At 42.8% G+C, this 19,580-nt stretch overlaps 1 protein-coding gene across 9 annotated transcripts in view; it reads left to right on the forward strand.

The window, feature by feature from the left end:
• Nucleotides 1-79: 79 nt before the first annotated feature.
• The window catches only part of ZNF618 (zinc finger protein 618), a 178,209-nt gene continuing 158,708 nt past the window's right edge, over nt 80-19,580 (forward strand). For all 9 annotated transcript variants that reach the window (XM_029202951.1, XM_029202954.1, XM_029202952.1 and 6 more), the window contains exon 1: nt 80-210. In XM_029202951.1, the coding sequence (XP_029058784.1) occupies nt 178-210 (33 nt within the window). In that variant the 5' untranslated portion in view covers nt 80-177. The remainder of the gene's footprint in view (nt 211-19,580) is intronic.

Raw genomic sequence — 19,580 nt, forward strand, 5'->3', positions numbered from 1 at the left:
GGGCCGGGCGCCCCCCCTGCGCGCCCCCAGCGCCCCCGCCCCCCCGGCCTGAGCGGGGCGGGCGGAGGAGGGAGCGGCGGCGGCGGCGGCGGCGGCGGCGGCGGCATTGTGCGCGCACCAGCAGCCCGGCCCGGGAGGAGCAGGACGCGCCGGGGCCGCCTCCTCCCGCACGGACCCATGAACCAGCCGGGCGGCGCGGCGGCTCCGCAGGTACGACGGGGGGCCGGGGGCATGCACAGCGCTGGGGACCCCGGGGGGCCGGGGCCCGGGGCGCTGCGCCACTTCATTGCAAGATTTGCAAAATGCAAAGTGCCTGGGCACGTTTGCGGGCTTTTTTGTGGGCGCAAACGGGAGGGTCGGGGTCTGGAGAGCCCCCCCGGGCGCCGCGGGGTGTGAGGAGGGTGGGGGTGACGGGGGGGTCTTTTCAGGCCCCCACCCGGCGCCCCCTCCAGCCCCGGGCTCGGACCGGAGCCCAGAAAACAAAGCGGCGAGAGAACAGAGCAGCCATTTCAGTTTGGACAATTCACATTTTGCAAAAATACAACCCCTTCCAGCTCTCCCCCCTCCCCCCTAAATTTGCAATTTCCCCCTGACCCTCTGTGCGCTCGGGGTCCCTGATGACCCCCCGGGAGGTCTCTCCCCCCTGGTCCTCTGTCTTTGCAACAATCTTTTTTTTTTTAGGCCATATTTCCCTTTCTCAATTTTTTTTCTAATTTTTCTTCAAACGGTAGTTTTTTCCCATTAAAACGACGCCACCTAGAGGATACTATTTTGTAAATAAAAAAAGAAATTAAAATTGAAAAGAAATATTTTTTATTTCTTATTTTTTCAAAAGTTTGCTCTATAAGACAGTGGAGGGGAAAGAGATTCTTTTTTTTTCTTTTTGGGGGTGACAATTTTCACTTTGATCTTTCCAGGAGTATGGAGACAATTTTTATTTCTGAAGCTAAATCCAGATAATATGTAAATGAAAATTAAGCTGGAATTTGAATGAATTCAGTTTTTGAAGGGGAGAAAGCAAAAAGCCTTCTAAAACCAAAGTCAGTTTGGCTGCCCAACTCATTTTAGTTTGAGAAAAAAACTATTTGGGTTGAGGAAAGGAGGGAAATTGTTGAGTTTAGGGGAAACTGGGAGAATTGGCTTTATTGAAGCAATTAGAAATTGTACTTCATTGTAATTTGGAACTTGTTTAGCTCAGCGGGCAAAAAAGACTACTTTTGCCATTTGGCAATATTTAAAGTTTTTCTATTTCCAAGAAGGAAGGATTTAAAAAAGAAAATAGACCCTAAAATGTTGGCTTTGGACACACCCAAAAATTGTAGGTTTTTTAAAAAAAATTTTCATTTATGTTTTACTGCAATTGAATCTCAAGGTTCTAAAGAAAAACAGAAACTGGAAAAGTTAGAGTGAAATCCTGCCTTTTTTTCCCTGCATTTGTTGGGTTTTGTGTTATTTTTTTTTGTTTTGATGGAATAATTAAGACTGTTTTCTGATTTTGTTTCCTGAAAGGTCTAGGCTTTCTTTTTTTGTTGTTGTTTTATCCAGAAAATGTCAGAAACCTTTTCTGAGCAATGTTCAGTGGAAAAAAAATGTAAATTCATTACATTATACAAACTGAGCAGCCCACAGATTTGTAGGAGAGACCGCCATTAAAATAAGATATGCATAATTAACATTATTATGAAAAAACTAACAGTGGATTCACAGAAGCTCATTTTTTATGACATGCAACTGAATCAGTTGATAAATACAAGGGTTGAGGAATCCTTGGTAGGAAGAAAATTTTCCTTTCTGTGTGCTTGCTCAGTCTTCCAATTTGAAAATTTTATTATTGAAAAAAAGAAATAGCTGGATTGGTTTCAGCCTCTGTGATTGTGATGTGGGGTTGGTAGTTTATTAACATTTGGTATTTTTCACAAATTTGATTACTTTCAAATGGGGGGGAAATCCATTAATCTTGATCAATTGTGGGGGGGGGGTCTGTGATTTTTTTTTTTTAAAAAGCACAAATTTTACTGACTTAAGAAGGAAAGATAAAAGAGGGAAGAACAGAGGAGATGAAAATTCTTATTTTTATCCATCTTCTCTAGTGGAATACTTACTTTGCTGAAAAAATGGGGTAACACACCAATTCAGCTGATTCTAGCATCAAAATTTAATTTTTTTTTCAAGGAAAAAAATCAAAATATAAACAAAAGCCAAACCCAAAGGTACTTGTCTTTGGAACATGAAAGCATTATGTGCAAATAGTATTTGATGTAGTTTTTTGGCCTTCAAAAGAATCAAATAAGGTGAACCCCCCCCCCAGCCCAATTTCTTTTTTTTCTTTGGGAAGACAAACACTGACTGAATTGAAATTTAACAGAGGAAAATAAGGTACCTACCCAAAGTTGAAGGGTTATTTGTGATAAATTAGTATCTGAACTTGCTGGGGATTTTGCACCAAAAAAAAAAAAGTTCTAATTTTTCTGTCCAAAAGGAGGGGAAAATATTGTTAGCATTTGTGGAGTGGGATCTTGATGGGACCTGATGATGGGTCACACAGGGCTAGGACAGGAAACCCTATCCCCTTTCGCCAGTCACCAGCTGGTCTTAGAAGAAATGATGGCCCCAGTCCATGGATTCCCATCCCAGTTTTTTGGAAATTCAGTTTTCTAAGGGGATACAAATTATGTGAAATGTATTTGACAGTGACAGAGGTTCGACATTACCCATCAGCACCATTGCATTTGGGAGATTTTTACTTTTTTAGTAACAAAATCCTTCAGGGCTGACTGGCCACATTCTGACATTTGGAATGAGCTTTTTTTTTTTTTTTTTTTTAAACAGAGCGTAATTAAAAATTTTTTCTCTGTTGAATTATTTAGGCCGATGCCTAGGACGGTCAAAGAATTTATAATTTCCAAGGGCTCTGGAGGCCTCATGAGACAGTAGGGCCAGCTTAGCAAGGGATGGAGGAGAGCTGTGCCCTGGACTGGGGAGGGGTGGGTTGGGCACCCTTACCGGGCATCTGAGAAAAAGTCAGGGTTGTAGATAACAGGTTATTTCTGGTGCAAGGAATAAAAATATTGCAGCACGTCCCTTTGTGTGTCCTGGATCTCCTGACACACAACTCAGATTCCTTCATTCCATTCTATTGAAATTTTGTTGTGTTGTCTATGGTTTAAAGGGAACTCCTGGCTGGAAATTGAAAATCATCTCTGTTTTGTAGGCCTGTTTTTTCTTTCTTTTTTTTTTTTTAATTGGTTATTCGGATCATGTTTGTTGTTAAGGAAATAGAGGTGCATGATGGCACTGTTGGGGGCGGGGTCAGTTTTCTTTTGTTTCTTTTGGCGTCTCTCAGGATTGAGACCTGACCTGGGCCATACCTCTCTCACCTCCTATCATGGATGGAAGTGTGACCAGAAATGGATATTTCAGCCAATTTTTTTGTTAGGCCATGTCTGTTCACCAAACTCTTTTTTAATATTGGGCAAAAAATCTGACAGATTGGACTTGAGGGGTGGTAATTTGATGATGGGCCGAGTTATTTTGGTGAAAGATCATTTATGCTCAGTTTCACAGAGGAGACTCTTATTAATGTTTTGCTTTTCTGCCTAAGGAGGTTTTTTTTTTTTTCTAATAAGGTTTGAAATTTCAAGGGCTTGCTTTATAGCTTGACTTTGGACCAAGCTAAGAAGAAGGGTTTGCTTATACTTTCAGCCCTGCACAGAGGTGAACTTGAACAAGGGCTCTTGCTTTTGCAGAAGGAAAGCAACAAAGATGGCTGGTCAGTGTAAGTGTGACCTCTCCCTGGTCCTAGAAAATAAATAGCCAGTGGTTTGTTTCGTTTGAGAAACAGAGTTTAAAAACTCCTCCATTGTCAGACACAATTTCCCCGCCCACTGCCCCCACCTTTGACTCAGCTCTTGGCTTGCTGCTTCCTCTGACCTCAGAATCCTCATGTCTTCTCCTTGGTGGGGTGATGAGAATTTCCTTGTGTGTTTCACTGGATGTATAGGCTGACTTTTCATGGTCATGGTGAAATTTGGAAATTTTTTCATGTGTCTCCTCCCTGGTGATGGCAGGTGAAGTGGCTTTGTGGGTACACAGGAGCCCTAGCTCTCCCAAAATCTTGCTGTATGACCTTGGACAAACCACTTTTTCCTCCTGAGCCTCAGTTTTTGCATTTGTCATATGAGAGCTTTGGATCAAAACAAAGATATTAATAAATAGTTTTCTTCTCTGATTCTGACTCCAAGCAATGGGCTACAGCTGCCTGGATCACTGTGTTGAGAAGGATTCTGAGGTCACATCTGGACTCCCATATTCTGGAGAGTGAGGTGCAGTGATCAAATAGCAGTGTCCATCACAGAGTGGGGAGTGTTCCTCTTATTCACCATACCCAGGTGGGTTGTAAAATCAATTTAGTGGGTCACAATCAGCATGAAAAAAAAAAAAGGAATGGAATAGAATACAGGGGAACACAAACTAGCAGAGGCATAGCTATGTATTGAAGGTAAGTGTTGTCTCATGAAACTTTAGTTTTATTTACATATGCCAATATATGTGCATGATAAATGTAAGTCCTACCGTAAATCACGGTTAAAAGAGTTTGACAGATACTGGTCTAGATGATCGACAGTGATGTGCTCCAAGAACATTGCACGTTTCTGTTTCCACTTTATCTTCTTATTTATTATCCCAGTTGACTTTCACATGAACCCTGTGGGGTAGGTGCCCTGGGCCACATGTTTTGTCCCCTGGTTGAGCCTGCCTGAAGGGCCAGCTGTGAAGAAGTCTCAGCTACATGGCAGTCAGGCACACACCTCAGCTTGCTGGCCTTGGATGAGACGGCAAGGACAGGTGCTCTGTCCTTCCACAGTGAAAACAGCATCTTTGCCAGATTCTGTGGCTGGAATGGAGACTTTAAGTAGCGTGGGATCCCTGTCTTGGTGGGAGGGAGAAGCAGCCCCAGTTACTTTCATTCCTCACTTTTACTTCAGATTGCCAGAGGAATTTTTGTGGAGTTAAAGAGTTCATGTTTGTGCTATATTTAAAGTCCAATCAGACTCTGAGCGAATGTCTATATTTTTGTGTGTGTGCCCTTCCTAAAAACTCGAGAATTGCTGTCTTGGTCTCCTCATCTTTTAAATGTGTCAGGCCAGCATTGTCCAATCGAAATATAATTTGAGCCACAAATGTGAGTCACATATGTCATTTAAAATTTTTTGGGGAATTCCCTGGAGGGACTCTGTGCTTCCACTGCAGGGGGCACGGGTTCAATCCCTGGTCTGGGAACTAAGATCCTGCATGCCGTGCGGCATGGCCAAAACAAAACAAAAAACAACAAAAATAAATAAATAAATAAAATTTTCTGGTAACACTTTAAAAAAACTAAAAAGAAGCAGGTGAAATTAATTTTAATAATATAGTTTATTTAACCCAAAGTATATCTGCAGTGCTATCATTTCAGTATTCATTAATATAAAAATTATTAATGTGCTAGTTTACATTCTTTCTTTGGGGGGATATTAAGTCTTTTCTGACTAGCCATATTTCATGAGCTCAGTAGCCACATGTGGCTAGTGGCTTCTATATTGGATAGCACAGGGCCAGACCAATGTTCCATCTCGTTGTTGTCACTGGGTGGCCTCAAAAGGTTATGACACATCTTTGAAAGCTCTTGGTGTTTGCTGGTGGGACTTTGTTCCTGAACCCTCGATGCTCTGAGGCATTTCAGCCTGTAGAGGTGATATGTTCCATCCATTTAGCCTCTTCTGGCTAAAGTGGTCCACGCCTCCCTTTTATTTGTCTCAAAGCAGTCTTCTGCCAAGGTTAGGCCAGAACGCTTTAGTTAAAAGTGACAGATGATGGCTAGCAATTCCAGAATGTTGTGTCTCAGCATGTGTGCCGTTGAAGTCAAGAAGTACAGGAGGCTGTCGTAAGAGGTGGGTTTTAATAAAGTATTGCCTGAAAGAAGGATTAAGATGGAAGAAGACAGCAGGTGGGTAGGACCAGGGTTGGGGTCCTCGGGGTGGGGGGAGATCCAGGGGCAAAGATGGTCTGTCAGTGAAATCCATTTCTGAATTGATTGTGGAACCACCATGAAATCCCCCTAGGACAGGCCTTAAGTTAGAAGCATAGAAAATTTCTGACACCTCCCCCAATTGGTGAAATGGAAAGGTGGTTTTGAGGTCAGCCAGACCAGAGTTTAAAATCCAGCCTCATTGTGTGGTTGGCGTTATGTTACTTTGGGAAAGTCACCTCCGGGTTTGGAGCCACAGCTTCTGCATCTGGAAAAAGGGGGGTAATAATCTTGACCTTGAAAGGTTGTTCTATGATTAAATGAAGCAATTCATGTGTTGCATCCAGCCAGTCCTTAGAAGGTTGTTCTTAGAAGGGTGGTCAGTACATGTCAGTAATGCCTGACCCAGTGGTCTCCATTTGGGGAGATTGAGTCCCAGTGACAAGAGTTTTGGTAGTTCTGGAAACTTGATGACTTATCTTTAATAGGCAGAGTTAGGTAACAACAGAAAATGTACACTTTTTTGGTTGTTGCTTTATTTTAGAACAGACTAGGATGAGACATCCCTTGGACCGTACACATCTTTCTTGTCAAAAGTGGTCTCAATACTTTCATTTCAGGGATGCTCTGGCTCCTCCAAGTATTTCTGGATTTGTTTCAAAGCCTGTGGCACAGTGTTTAAAGGGACAAATCTTAATTTGTTGTGAACTGTCTACCATTGAGCTTCTGCTCATACTGGGCCTTCTGTCTCTTGTGCCCTTTCCCTCCTTTGTCTCTGCTCCATGAGAAACCAGACCCCCCTACCTACCTTGAGACCTACCTGCATGTCCCCTTCTGTGGAGACTCCCTGAGCCTCCCCAAACTGCAGTACTTTCCAGATACTCTGGGCCCACAGATGAGAGTTGGTTGTTCGCATTTCTGTCTCGCCAGCCGGCTTGTGAGTTCCTTGAGGGCAGAGATCATGGGTTACTCATTTTAGGGTCTGGCACAGAGCAGCAGCTCAATAAATGTTTGATGACTTAATTTGATTTTTTGGAGAAAGCTCAGATCATCTAGGTTTGGGTCTAGTGAAGAGTAGGTGACCAGTTTTGGGTTTGGCCATTTGGTCAACACCAGTGTTTTGTTTTCTTTACCTAAGAAAATGGATTTTCTTAGAGCCGGCTCTGAAGCCCACGGCTCCCTTGGAATAATAAATCAGAGAGGGCTCCTTGGATGGCTCCTTTGACTTTAAATGCTGTGGAGAATTTTTTAAACGTTCCTCATCCCCCTTCGCTCCTGTTGTGTAAACCATTTCCTTAAAATGGTTGGGGGGCATCTGGGGTTATCATCCAGATTTGCAGGTATGGCAAATGGGACCCAGCATGTCTAAGGAGGTGGAAAAGGGGGGTGTGCCTTGAGGTGGAGGGACTTGACAATACCCTGTCCTTGCTCTAGGAGCTGGTCTTGGCCATGGGCCCTGGAATTGGACTTCAGGGGGCTGTTTGCAGAACAGCTGGTCACATGGGCCCCTTAGATGTGAAGTAGCTAAATGTGTGATTTGATATTCAACCAGACCCCACCTTTGGTCGGATTCCCGTTTGCACATGCCAAAGATTCAGGGAAAATTTATGGGAAAAAACTGAGAATGTTCTGTTTATTTGCTTAATTTTTTTTTCTGCTGTCATTGTTAACACTTTATGGCCCAGCTCAGCAGGTGAGCACAGGATCCCGTATTTCCTCAATGGTCAAGTTCCCACATTTTCATATTTCTGAAATTGGAATGTGTTTTACAGTAGATGTGTTCTGTTAGAGCACTATTTCTCCCTCTTTTTTTTTTTTTTTGTCTCAAAAAGCTATTATAAAATCGATGGTGTATCTAACAGTCTAAGGCACCTTGGAATTGAGGATATAGAGTGTCCTGTTCCTGGTGGGGTGGACTGTGACATTAGGGACTTCCAGTTCTGCCCTTTTTCTTTTTAGAATTTTTATTTATTTATTTATTTATCTATCTGTCTGTCTATTTATCTATTTATTGGCTGCGTTGGGTCTTCATTGCTACGCGTGGGCTTTCTCTAGTTGTGGCGAGCCGGAGCTATTCTTCGTTGCCGTGTGCGGGCTTCTCACTGCGGTGACTTATCTGTTGCAGTGCACGGGCTCTAGGCACGCAGGCTCAGTAGTTGTGGCTCGTGGGCTCTAGAGTGCAGGCTCAGTAGTTGTGGTACACGGGCTTAGTTGCTCTGTGGCATGTGGGATCTTCCCGGACCAGGGCTTGAACCTATGTCCCCTGCATTGGCAGGTGGATTCTTAACCACTGCGCCACCAGGGAAGTCCCTCTGCCCTTTTTTTTTAACCTCACTTATCTCTGGGTTTGGCTTCTCCACCTGTACAGTGAGGCGGGAACTTCGCCTTGGGAAGAAGCATCCGGAACTCTGAATTAGCACCCCTTTCCTTTTGTGTCTTGCTGGGGCCCCTTCTCTATAAGGCAGAAGTAACCAGTGGGAGGGAGGTGAAGCCTTGTGAACAGGTGTTCCCTTCTGTATGGTCACATGGATGAGCTGTCCTACCAGTGGCAGAACACCAGCTGGACATTTCCAAGGGTAGAGCAAAGCGATTGAAGTTGAAGGGACAAGGCTCCGCTCCCCTCTCTGCTCCCCTACTTAGTCATATTGTGATCTTTGTCAAAGTATTAACGCTTTGTTTTCCGTATCTGTAAGGTGGGGATGATGAAGATAATAAGTGTGGCACAGGGTTCTTGTGAAAAGTTGCGAGGGATGGGAGAAAATAAGCTTTGTAAAGGGCAAAGTGCTTTTCACTTGCAGCATGTTATTTGTACATCTAATCCAGGGATGGTAAATAAGTAATATGCATGCCGCCACTCCCCATTTTTAAGCCTGTGGCAGACATTGCTAATCAATCATGGCAGTCTTTTCCATTGAATCTGGCCAGTGGCCTCAGAGCCCTTCTTACTACGATGCTACCACATGAAGCCAATTTGTCATGTCTGATCTAGTCATACACACACACACACACACACACACACACACACAAATACATGTACCTGGGAAGAGAGGTGGAGTTACTTGCCCAGAACCTCAGTGAATAGGCGGAGCTACTTCAAGCCTCAGATTTCTTAATTCCTCAACCAGTGCTTTTCCTACTCTTTGCACATATACTATGTCAAAAGGAATTAATTTGTTCTTGAGAAATAGTGAGAGGATCTTGACTCCTCCCTTCCCTGTTATAATTAGAAACCCTTGGGGTTGTCATCAAAGCAGGGCTGGATAACCTGCTTCTGTGTCTGATCCCTGAGTGATCAAAGGGGAGATGCAGTGGCTGGGCCACTGGGTTGGTGGTGTTGCCTGCTCTCTCACTCCTGTGCTATAGGTGACGTGGCAGAGGGGCAGGGCAGGCCCCGGGGTTCCTGGATGACCACGTGGGTTTATGACAGGTTACACTCTAAGACCATAATCGAGTTCCTCAGTCCCTGGGCATCTTAATTTCTACATCTGGGACCTGAGGTGGACATAATCTTCAAAGGAGTGAAATGAGACAGCATATTTAAAAATGCTTTTTAAACTCTGAAGCCCTACATGTGGGTTATTTTGTCTTGTTTTTATTTTATATGTGTTAATTTTTATAACTAGCGTTAATCGCTAATTATTAGTGCCCTGTTGGGTAGATTGTATAAACCCAGAGTCACAGATGGGTGCCCACAAGGTGAATTGGCCCCTTATCTTTTTTATTTGATTTGATTTGCTGGCCTAAGGTTTAAAAAGTTCAGAACTTTTCAGCGTTTGCAGTGTATGTGTTCTCCTGTTTTGAGTCAGTTTCCAACCTCCTCTGATTTTGATCCTGTATGTGACCTGCTGCGCCCTAGAAGGCACTGGGGTCTGCACACCCTGGTGTACCCTCTGTTTGTTAATCTGCTAGGTGGGAGAACAACCTATTTGTATACGCCTCACAGGCTTCTTGCAAGCATCCCATGTGTTAACGGACTCAAAAGTGCTTCATAAACAGAGCAGAGTTGGAGAAACGTGTTGGTGACAACTCCTTTCTTTTCTTAAAAAGGAAAGGAGGGAGGCTGAGGTGAGGGTGGTATTGAGTCAACAGAAAAATGATATAAATATTTTGGCTGACAAAGCAGAAGGAGGCTTCACATATAAGCTAAAGAGAAAAAATGGAGTCAGGTGATACTCCGCTCCCCAGTCTGCTATAGAAAACACAGGAACACTTGCTTTCTAGTGAAGTGAGTTCTGTTTCAGGGATGGAATCTCTGATTCCCAGGAGCCAGCCCTGGTCCTGGGGGGGATCCAGGGAGAAACGAAATCTCATATCTCCCCCATGGGTGGAAATGACTCCTAACAAGTGGAGGAAGTCTGAGTATCCCTCAGCAAGCCCCTGGCTTGCAGTTTGCTGGTAACATTAAAAGTCAGAAGCTCTTTTGGCTCCCTTTCTGGATGTGTTATTGTCCAAGGCAGCATGCCTGAGGGGCTAGCCATTCTACCTCTCAGCTTTGAGCCTCCTCCTGGACAAATTCTCACCAGCCCCAACATTCTTACAGAGAATTGAGAATGGGAATTTTTATCAGGTGAAATTTTGCAGGGAGTTTGTGTTCTGTTTTATTTTGGGCTCAGAATTTTGCGAGACAAGTGAACATAGCCAGAGCCCTTGGAATACCCGGAGAGAATAGATGAAGACATTTTTGGATGCTGGAGATTTTTTTTTAATTTCATCAACTGGGGAAAAATAACTATAAAAATTTAAGTACATTATGTGGGTGTTTCTTACAATGTATGCTGGAAAAGCAGAAAGTGAAACTGATCTGAAATAAAACTAAAACTGGCCTGAAATGAGGCCTCAGGGAAGGAAAACTTCCCTGGAGTGCTACTAGCTTGAGGTGGAATTTGTCCTGAGGCTGGTCTTTTTGCATCAGAGGAGTCTAGAGCTAAAAGGGCTCATGGAGATTATTTAAGTCTGTACCATCCAGTATGTATTGGTGACCACTAGCCGCATGTGGCTGTTGGGCACTTGCAATGTGGTTAGCCTAAATTGAGTTGCGCTGTTAAGTGTAAGATTCACACTGGGTTTTATTTTTTTTATTTATTTTTTATTGAATTATAATTATGTCTTCTCTAGGTCTGGATCTTAAAGACTTAGTAGGAAAAAAATGACTGTAGAAGATCTCAGTTTGCGGTACGCAGGCCTCTCACTGTTGTGGCCTCTCCCGTTGCGGAGCACAGGCTCCGGACGCGCAGGCCCAGCGGCCATGGCTCACGGGCCCAGCCGCTCCGCGGCATGTGGGATCTTCCCGGACCGGGGCATGAACCCGTGTCCCCTGCCTCGGCAGGCGGACTCTCAACCACTGCGCCACCAGGGAAGCCCTCAGTCATTATTTTAAAAATACGGTTTACAGGTTGAAATGATAGCATTTTATATATTGTGTTAAATAAGATATGTTATTAAAATTAATTTTGCTTGCTTTTATTTTCATTTTTTACAATGTGGCTACTAGAAAATTTGAAATTACCTATGTGGTTTATATTACATTCCTGTTGGACTGTGCTGATCTAAGGCAACCTGCATCCCCCAGAGAGGGGGAGTAGCTTGCTCAGGGTCAGGTCACAGGGCAGCTTCATCAGGTCACTGGACAGACTGCAAGACCCAAGAGTTTGGGATTGAGAAGGAAAGATGATGTAGTGGCGTAGGTATCATCATAACTAGGTGGTTAAAATGGAGGGTGATGGGGAACTTGAGAGAGGGACAGAGAGAGAGAGATGCTAGTAATTCACGGGGAAAAAAATTAAACTGCTTCCCACTTTGCTTATCCATTCCCCTAAACATTAATTAAACACTTTGGAAGAAAGTAAACCTAACAAGATGAGCAAAAACAAATCTAAAAGATTACCCCTGACAATTTCTCTGATTGCCAAAAAATTTCAGTCTTTTGAGTCTTTAACTAGGGTCTTTTTGAATCAGTACAGTTCAGGGCTGGTATGGGGATAAAAACCCAGGTTTTAATGGGTTTTTAAACCCATAAAATTTTAAATCCATAGGGGCTATGGATTTTGGGTCCTCGGGGGCTGGAAGCCATTCTTTTACGAAGACAGGTCTGCTCCCTGTAATGATTTAGGACGCAAGGCTTCTAGAAAACCCAGAGGGCATATAACCAGAGTGGACAGAGTTGGCAGGGTGGGGAGGTTACCTAACTCCCCTGGCGGAGAGACCTGGAGGAGGGTGACTAACCTTGCAGGGAGCGGCAAAGCTAAACTTGAACCCAGGTCTAACTTCCCAGACTCGTACTCCTGCTCTTAGTGGTTTGAAAGGAGCTTGAGCTATGTGTTGGAAATTCAGCCTTACAAATTTTTTTTTCTTTAATCAGGAACTCTTTCTGTCAAAAGACTGAAGTTTAGCATTCTTATTTATCTCATTTGATTTTTGCAAAGTAGAATTTGTCTGCCTTGAACTATAATCATTGCACATTTGTTGGCTTGTTATATGCCAGGCACTGGGCTAAGCATTTAACATCTATTATCTCATTTAATACAATCACCCTGGAAAGTAGGGATTTTTCTTTTCTTTTCTTTTCTTCCCTTTTCTCTTCTCTTCTCTTCTCTTCTCTTCTCCCCTCCCCTCCCCCTTCCCTCCCCTTTTTTGAGAGAATTGAGGTTCAGAGGTGAATGGAATTGCCCAAGGGCACACAGCTTGTAGGGGGCAGTTGGATTCAAATTCAGATGCATGCCAAATTCCAGGCTCTCAACAGCCCTTTGAGGAAAGTGAAGTAACCAAGATGTGGAGTTGGTGATTGGCTGTGCCCTGAATCCAGCTCCTTAGATGCGCTGCCCATGCCCTGCTCTAAACCTCACCGTGAGGGGGTTGTCCTGAACTATTGTGTCATGGGAACTTGCCCTCCCCACTCTGAGGACCTGGGTAAGGCACTTGCTGTCTCCCGTTCCTCAGCTCCCAGCGCGCCTCGGTGGACCCGGTCTATGTGTTTCATGCACACAGAGCCTTTAACACCGCATTTGAAAACAGTTGCAGAAGGTTTGCTCTAATTAATTACATTTGACATACTTGGAATCAGGGCCTCCTGGATTCAGAATGCAAATTTATGCCCAGACAGATGTAAGGTATGCTTGGAGCCAAGAGCTCTGGCACATCCCAGCCAGGGCCTGCAACATCGCTTGCTGCCCTGATGGGACTACTGTCACAGGCAGTGAGTGGTGGAGGCAGGACGCAAACTTGGGGATACGTGGAGCCCACAGGCTTTTGGAGGAGAAATAGCCCTGGGCTTTAGGGCAGGAACCATGGGCTTTAGTCTGAGCCCTGCTTCTAACTCTGCTGTGGTTTGGGGAATCTCTTTTCCTCATTGGGTCTCAGTTTCCCCTACTATACAATATAAGGGCTTAGACTAGGTGGTCCTTCCCCCCCCCCCCCCCCCCGGTCCTCCCCTCCCCTCCCGTCCCCTGACCTTCCCTTCCCTATTAATTAGAGAGTCGGAACTTGGAGTGCTGGCTTTTGGGAGTATTAACAATTGAGGTGAGAAAGGCTTGTAATAGGTAGGTAAGCAGGAGGCTGTTGGAACACAGAGAGGGGTATACAAGACAAGGCCTGGTATCTAGACAAGATGTTGCTAATTTCCAGGGCTCCACATAGAGAAGTTATTTATTCTGCATCAATCCCTCCTCCTACCCACATATACTCGTCTCACCATCTGTATTAGATATCTGTTACTGTATACACATCACCCCAGAACTTAGTGGCTTAAAACAACAATAATCATTTCTTGTCTCTCGTGGTTTCTGTGGGTTGGGAATTTGGGAGTGACTCAGCTGGTCAGTCTGGTTCAGGGTCTCTCTGTAGTTGTGGCCAGATGGTGGCTGGGGCAGGGGTCATCTTAAAGGCTTCCCCACTCTCTTGTTTGGAGCCAGGGCTTGGAAGACTCAAACAGATGGGGCTCCTGGAGCGTCCATCCATCCATCATCCATCTACCTCCCCACCCATTTATTTATCTGTGTATCTATTTATGTATCTATCTATTGTTCTATCCATCCATCTATCTACTTGATATACCTATATCTATCCAATCTGTCCCTCTATGTATCTAATCTATATCTATCTAATCTCTCTGTTTATCTAATCCACCTGTCTTTCCATTTATCTCCATGTGGTCTCTCCAGCATAGAGATACTTGGCTGGACTTCTACATGGCACCTTGAGGCTCTGAAGGCTCATGTCCTATGAAGACATAGAGCCAAACAGATGCAGCATCTCCTGGAATGATTTAACCTCAGACATCATGCAGCACAACTTCCACGTCAGTCTGTTGGTTGAGGCAATTATAAAAGTGTGCCCCAGTTCAAGGGGAGAGACATAAACTCCACCTCTCCATGGAGTTGTGTCAACGTCACGTTGAGTATGTAGGATAGAATATATATTGATGTGGCTCTTTGGAAAACACAGGCTGACATTCCATTTGTCTACTCACCAACCCATCTGTCTAGCTAGCTCTTCACATATTCATCCTTCTCTCTACTGACCCACTCATCCACCCATTTCATCTTTCCTTCCTTTGGACATCTGTCCTTCCTCATGGCTATCTGCTTATCCATGCATCCCATTCAGTCACCCAGCACATTTTGAGCATCTGATATGAGCCAGGGATAGGTGCTTTCAATAACAAACTCAGGGGGAGAATGAAACTAATGTTTATTGAGCCCCTACTCAGTGTTAGTCTTTTTATCCCCAAAATAACTCCGTAACATAGAATTATTATCATCTTTATTTACTGGTGAGGAAACCAAGGCACAGAGAAGTAACTTGCCCTGGGTCATTCAGCTAATTAGTGTCAGAGCCAGAATGTAAACTCAGGACTTCCTGATCACACTGTCCCTGGTTATCTCCATTCTGTTTCTGAGTATGAAATGGCTGTCCAAGAGTTGGTTCTACACTTCTCTGTTTTTTCTAAGTGAAAATAGGTTCTTTTGTTTCCTGATTATAAAAAAAAATCATTATAAAAACAAGCAGTTTAGAAAAACGTGATTATTCTTTAAAAAATCACCCCAAATCCTACCACTGTTCATATTTTGATGGACATTATTCAAGTCATCTCTCTGCATATTTAAATATATGTGTAAATATTTATAGAAATGGGACTATATTCTTCATGCTGTTCAGTAGCCTGCTTTTTTTCTTTTTAAACTCATTGATATCTTTTTTTCATCAGTAAATTTGTTTATTATTTTACTGACTGCGTTGTATTTCCACTGTGTATGTGTCCTCAAATTTAGTGCCTGTAGGATTTTGGTGATTTCTAATCTTTTTACATGTGATTTGACATTCATTTGTATGGTGATCTCCTTGGCATCACTCAAATATGCAGAATCACAGCATATTCACATTCTACAGGTGGTATCAGTTACATTTCTACCAAGAGATTGGCAGTGCTCATTTTACACATTGTGGCCATCACCTTGTATTGCCAATACAAGGAAGTAACTCATTTGTCCTTTCATGAATGGATAAATAAAATGTGGTATAGACATACAATGGAATATTATTCAGCCTTAAAAAAGAAGGAAATCCTGTCATATGCTACAATATGGATAAACCTTGAGGACATTATGCTAAAGGAAATAAGCCAGCCTCAAAAAAACAAATACTGTATGATTCCACTCATGTGAGGTATCTCAAGTAGTGGAGCTCATAGAAACAGAAAGTAGAATGGTGGTTGACAGGGGCAGGGGGAAGGGGGAAACGGGGAGGGGATGTTTAGTGGGTATAGAGTTTCAGTTTTGCAAGTCGAAAACGTTCTAGAGATCTGTTGCACAACACTGGGAATGTACTTAGCACTGCTGAACTGCACACTTTAAAATGTTTAAGATGGTTTTAAGAAAAATTTAACATTTATTTAAGTTAACAAATTAGCAATTTGTCTTGTTGGAACATACACACAAGAAATACTTGTGCCTGTATACCATTGGAAATGTGCACAAGTGCTCACAGTAGAACTGTTTGTAAGATCAAATACCTGGAAACAACACAAAAAGAATTTATAGAAATAGTCACCCTTATTTCTTATATTATTTTATATAGGTTTTGTTTTCTTACATTTAAATTGTTTATCCATCTGGAATGTATTTGCTTTAAAGGAGGGGCAAAGGGATCAGGCTCTGTTTTCTTTCCAAATGGTGAGCTCCTTGCTGCAACATCAATAATTGAATGATCCAGCTTTTCCTCCCTGATTTGAAATGCCATTTTAATCTTATATTAAATTTCCATATACTTAGGTCTATTTCTGGACTCTGTTATGTACTTTGGGTGTACAGGTATCACACTGTTTTAATCTGATCACTTTAAAATAAACTTTAATCATATCTTAAGAACAGACTTATAAACTAGCATATAAATTGGCCCCTGCAGTGCTTACCATGTTGGGGCAGCTTTCTGGTGGGCTCCCTCACCAGACAGACTCTCCTTGGTACCCACACTGGCATCAGTGCCGTTATAGATAATGGAAACTGAGGTTCAGTGAGGTTAGGTAACTTGCCATAGGTACGTAGTTTGTGCTCTCATTCACATCTGGGAAGTGGCAGAGTGGAGATTGGATCCTGGGTCTGAACAAGCTCAGAGCCTGTGGAGTTCCTTTAACAGCATGCTGTGTGTCATGGATGCACGGATATCTTTCCTTAGAGACCATACGTACCTTGATCCCCACCATGCCTGGCACAGAATGGTGCTAGTATGCGCTTATTGAATTGGAAGGGAAGCAATTCATGGCTTATCCGAAATGGATATTATTAAACAGATTATTCCCTGGCTGCAGTTAGATATATGGTAACATTTGTTTTAATAAGTTAATTTTTAAATAATTAAGGTAACCTAATGATATTACAGAGAAATCAGAAAAAAGAGAAATAGAATTGTGCTAAATATATCCTAGCCCCCTTATATTCACTCTTTTGGTGCATTTCCTTCCTGTTATTGGATAAGCATATTTTTATTGTTTGAATCATGTGTTAGAGTTTTGTCTCCTATCTTTTCCTTCCCCCATTTTTTCTTTGTCTTCATAAACATCACTTTTCAAGATTGCACAATATTCCCAGAAGAGAACAAACATAGTTTATTTAACCCATACTCTGTTGGTGAACATTTAGGTTGGTCCTGATTTTTCTCTTTTATAAAATTACACTGTAATGAACATCTTCTTATATTAAATATTCTGTTTTTTTAAATATTTATTTTTGGATGCGTTGGGTCTTCATTGCTGCGCGAGAGCTTTCTCTAGTTGGGGCGAGTGGGGGCTATTTCTTCGTTACGGTGTGTGGGCTTCTCATTGCGGTGGCTTCTCTTGTTGCGGAGCCTGGGCTCTAGGCGTGCGGGCTCAGTAGTTGGGGCTCACGGGCTCTAGAGCGCGGGCTCAGTAGTTGGGGCTCATGGACTTAGTTGCTCTGTGGCATGTGGGATCTTCCTGGACCAGGGATCGAACCCGTGTCCCCTGAATTGGCAGGCGGATTCTTAATCACTGTGCCACCAGGGAAGTCCCTATTCTGATATTTTAAAGCCATCCCCTTTGGATATATTCCCAGAGAGATTACTGGGTCAAGGGGAGATACTAGTTTTGGGCATTTGTTACTAAGCTTTGGGAACCTGTGTTGATTCAGAAAAGAACTATAGTGAGTTCTTTAAAGAATGTTTCGTCGACTTTGTTATTATGAAAGGAATTCCTGTTCAATGAGGAAACCTAGAATATATATGCAAAAAAGAAAAGATTCCATAATTCCACACTTTTCCAAGATGATCTCTGGTAATTTTGTGTCTATCCTTGCATTATTTATTTATTTCAGTATTTATTTTTCAGTAAATTATTTTAAATTTCATTTTATTAGCTGGAATTCTCTAATAATTCATTTTTCTGCATTTATGTTGATAAACCATTTTTGGATGATGATCCTTTGTCTTTTGCGATCCTAAACACCTTCTGAATTTATCCATCCGTCACCCATCCATTAAATATTTGTTTCAGATATGGGTGACAACCGTTGATAGTTGCCAAGGTGCTTAATCAATGTGGATTCTGTTCACAGCCATCTGTAATGTGCCATGGAAAGTGTTTGGTGCTCTAAGACTGATTGCCAAGGGTGTTTGGTGGAGGGAAAGTTGAATCCTGGTAAAGAAAATCCAGGGCAACTTCCTGGAGGAAGTGGCATTTGCAAGGGAGGAGCGGTGCTCAGCAGTGGCTCTCAAACTTTCATGACTGACCCACAGGAAGAAATACATTTTATAAATAAAGCAAAAGCAGGGAACAGTATTTACACTTAACCACTTGCATGCATTGTGATACTTCCTAGTCTCTTCTATTTTATTTTTAAAAAATGCTGGCTGTGACTCATTAAATTGATTTCAAGACCCAACAGTGGGTCATGACCTGCTGTTTGAAAACTGCTAGCCTGGAGGCCCCTGAAAGCTTGGCGTCGGATTCTTCTGTCAGGACCTCCCAGCTGTCCTGAGGAGGTAGAACCCAGAGCTCCTTTCCCCCTCCTGTCTAGCAGGTGAGGAATAGATCAGGTATGTCCTGCCTGCCTGGCTCCCCCATCCTCGTGATGAATATTGATCTTTGTCACTTCCCATTGAAGATGTGAATGCATGAAGCAGGCAGCTGTGGAGTTCCTGAGTTGGTGAGCTGAGCTTGCAGATAAAGCTTGGACCAGTTTCCCACAAGTGATTAGAAGGCTCAGGGGTTCCAATGAGCCACAAGGAGCAAAATCATTAATGGAGATTATCTCAGAGAGGTATAGGATTATAGGTCTTTTTTTTTTCTCTTTTGTGTATATATTCTGAGTTTTCTTTATTGAACTTGAACCTCTTTCATAATAATAAGTGAGTCAACAAAACACTTTTTGAAGAATTTACTGTATTTCTTTTCCAAATCAACAGAGGTTCCCAAAGCTTAGAATCAATATATGTGTGTGTGTGTGTGTGTGTGTGTTATGGAAATGTGTTAAACTAATATCTATCCTCGACCCAGTAATCCCTCTTTGGGAATATATACAAAGGAGAAGATTTTAAAATACCAAAATATTTTATGTACGAAGATATTCATTACAGTGTAAGTTTACAGAAGGCCAGCATGAGGTCTGGTAGGAGTATGCGTTGTGGGACCAAGTGCTGGGGCTCATGGTGCTGCTCTGACCCCAGGAGAAACAGTCATTAGGTGACTGCTCTGAGAAGCAGTACAGCAGAATGACTAAGGATGTACACTTTATAGTCAGACTTACCTGCATGCAAAACCCAGATCTGCCCCTTCTAGACCACATGACTCTGGGAAAATTACTTAACCTCTCTTTATGTCAGTTTCATCATCTACAAAATGGGTATAGTGAGAATTAGATGAGGAAATATTAAAAGCACTAGAACAGTGCTTGACACATAGTAAGTCCTACGTGAGGCCTAGCTTGGCTAATTCCATCTGAATTTTTTTCTTGCACAGAAGATGGAAACTTCATGTAGGCCCACTTGTCATCTGTCTGAGTCCATTTGGGGTATAGGACACAGAGGGTGGAAGGACCGTAGGACTGGATGCGAAAGACCAAGTGTT

This window comes from Monodon monoceros, unplaced genomic scaffold, assembly GCF_005190385.1.
Source record: "Monodon monoceros isolate NGI ecotype Baffin Bay Population unplaced genomic scaffold, NGI_Narwhal_1 Super_Scaffold_5, whole genome shotgun sequence".
NCBI lineage: Eukaryota > Metazoa > Chordata > Mammalia > Artiodactyla > Monodontidae > Monodon > Monodon monoceros.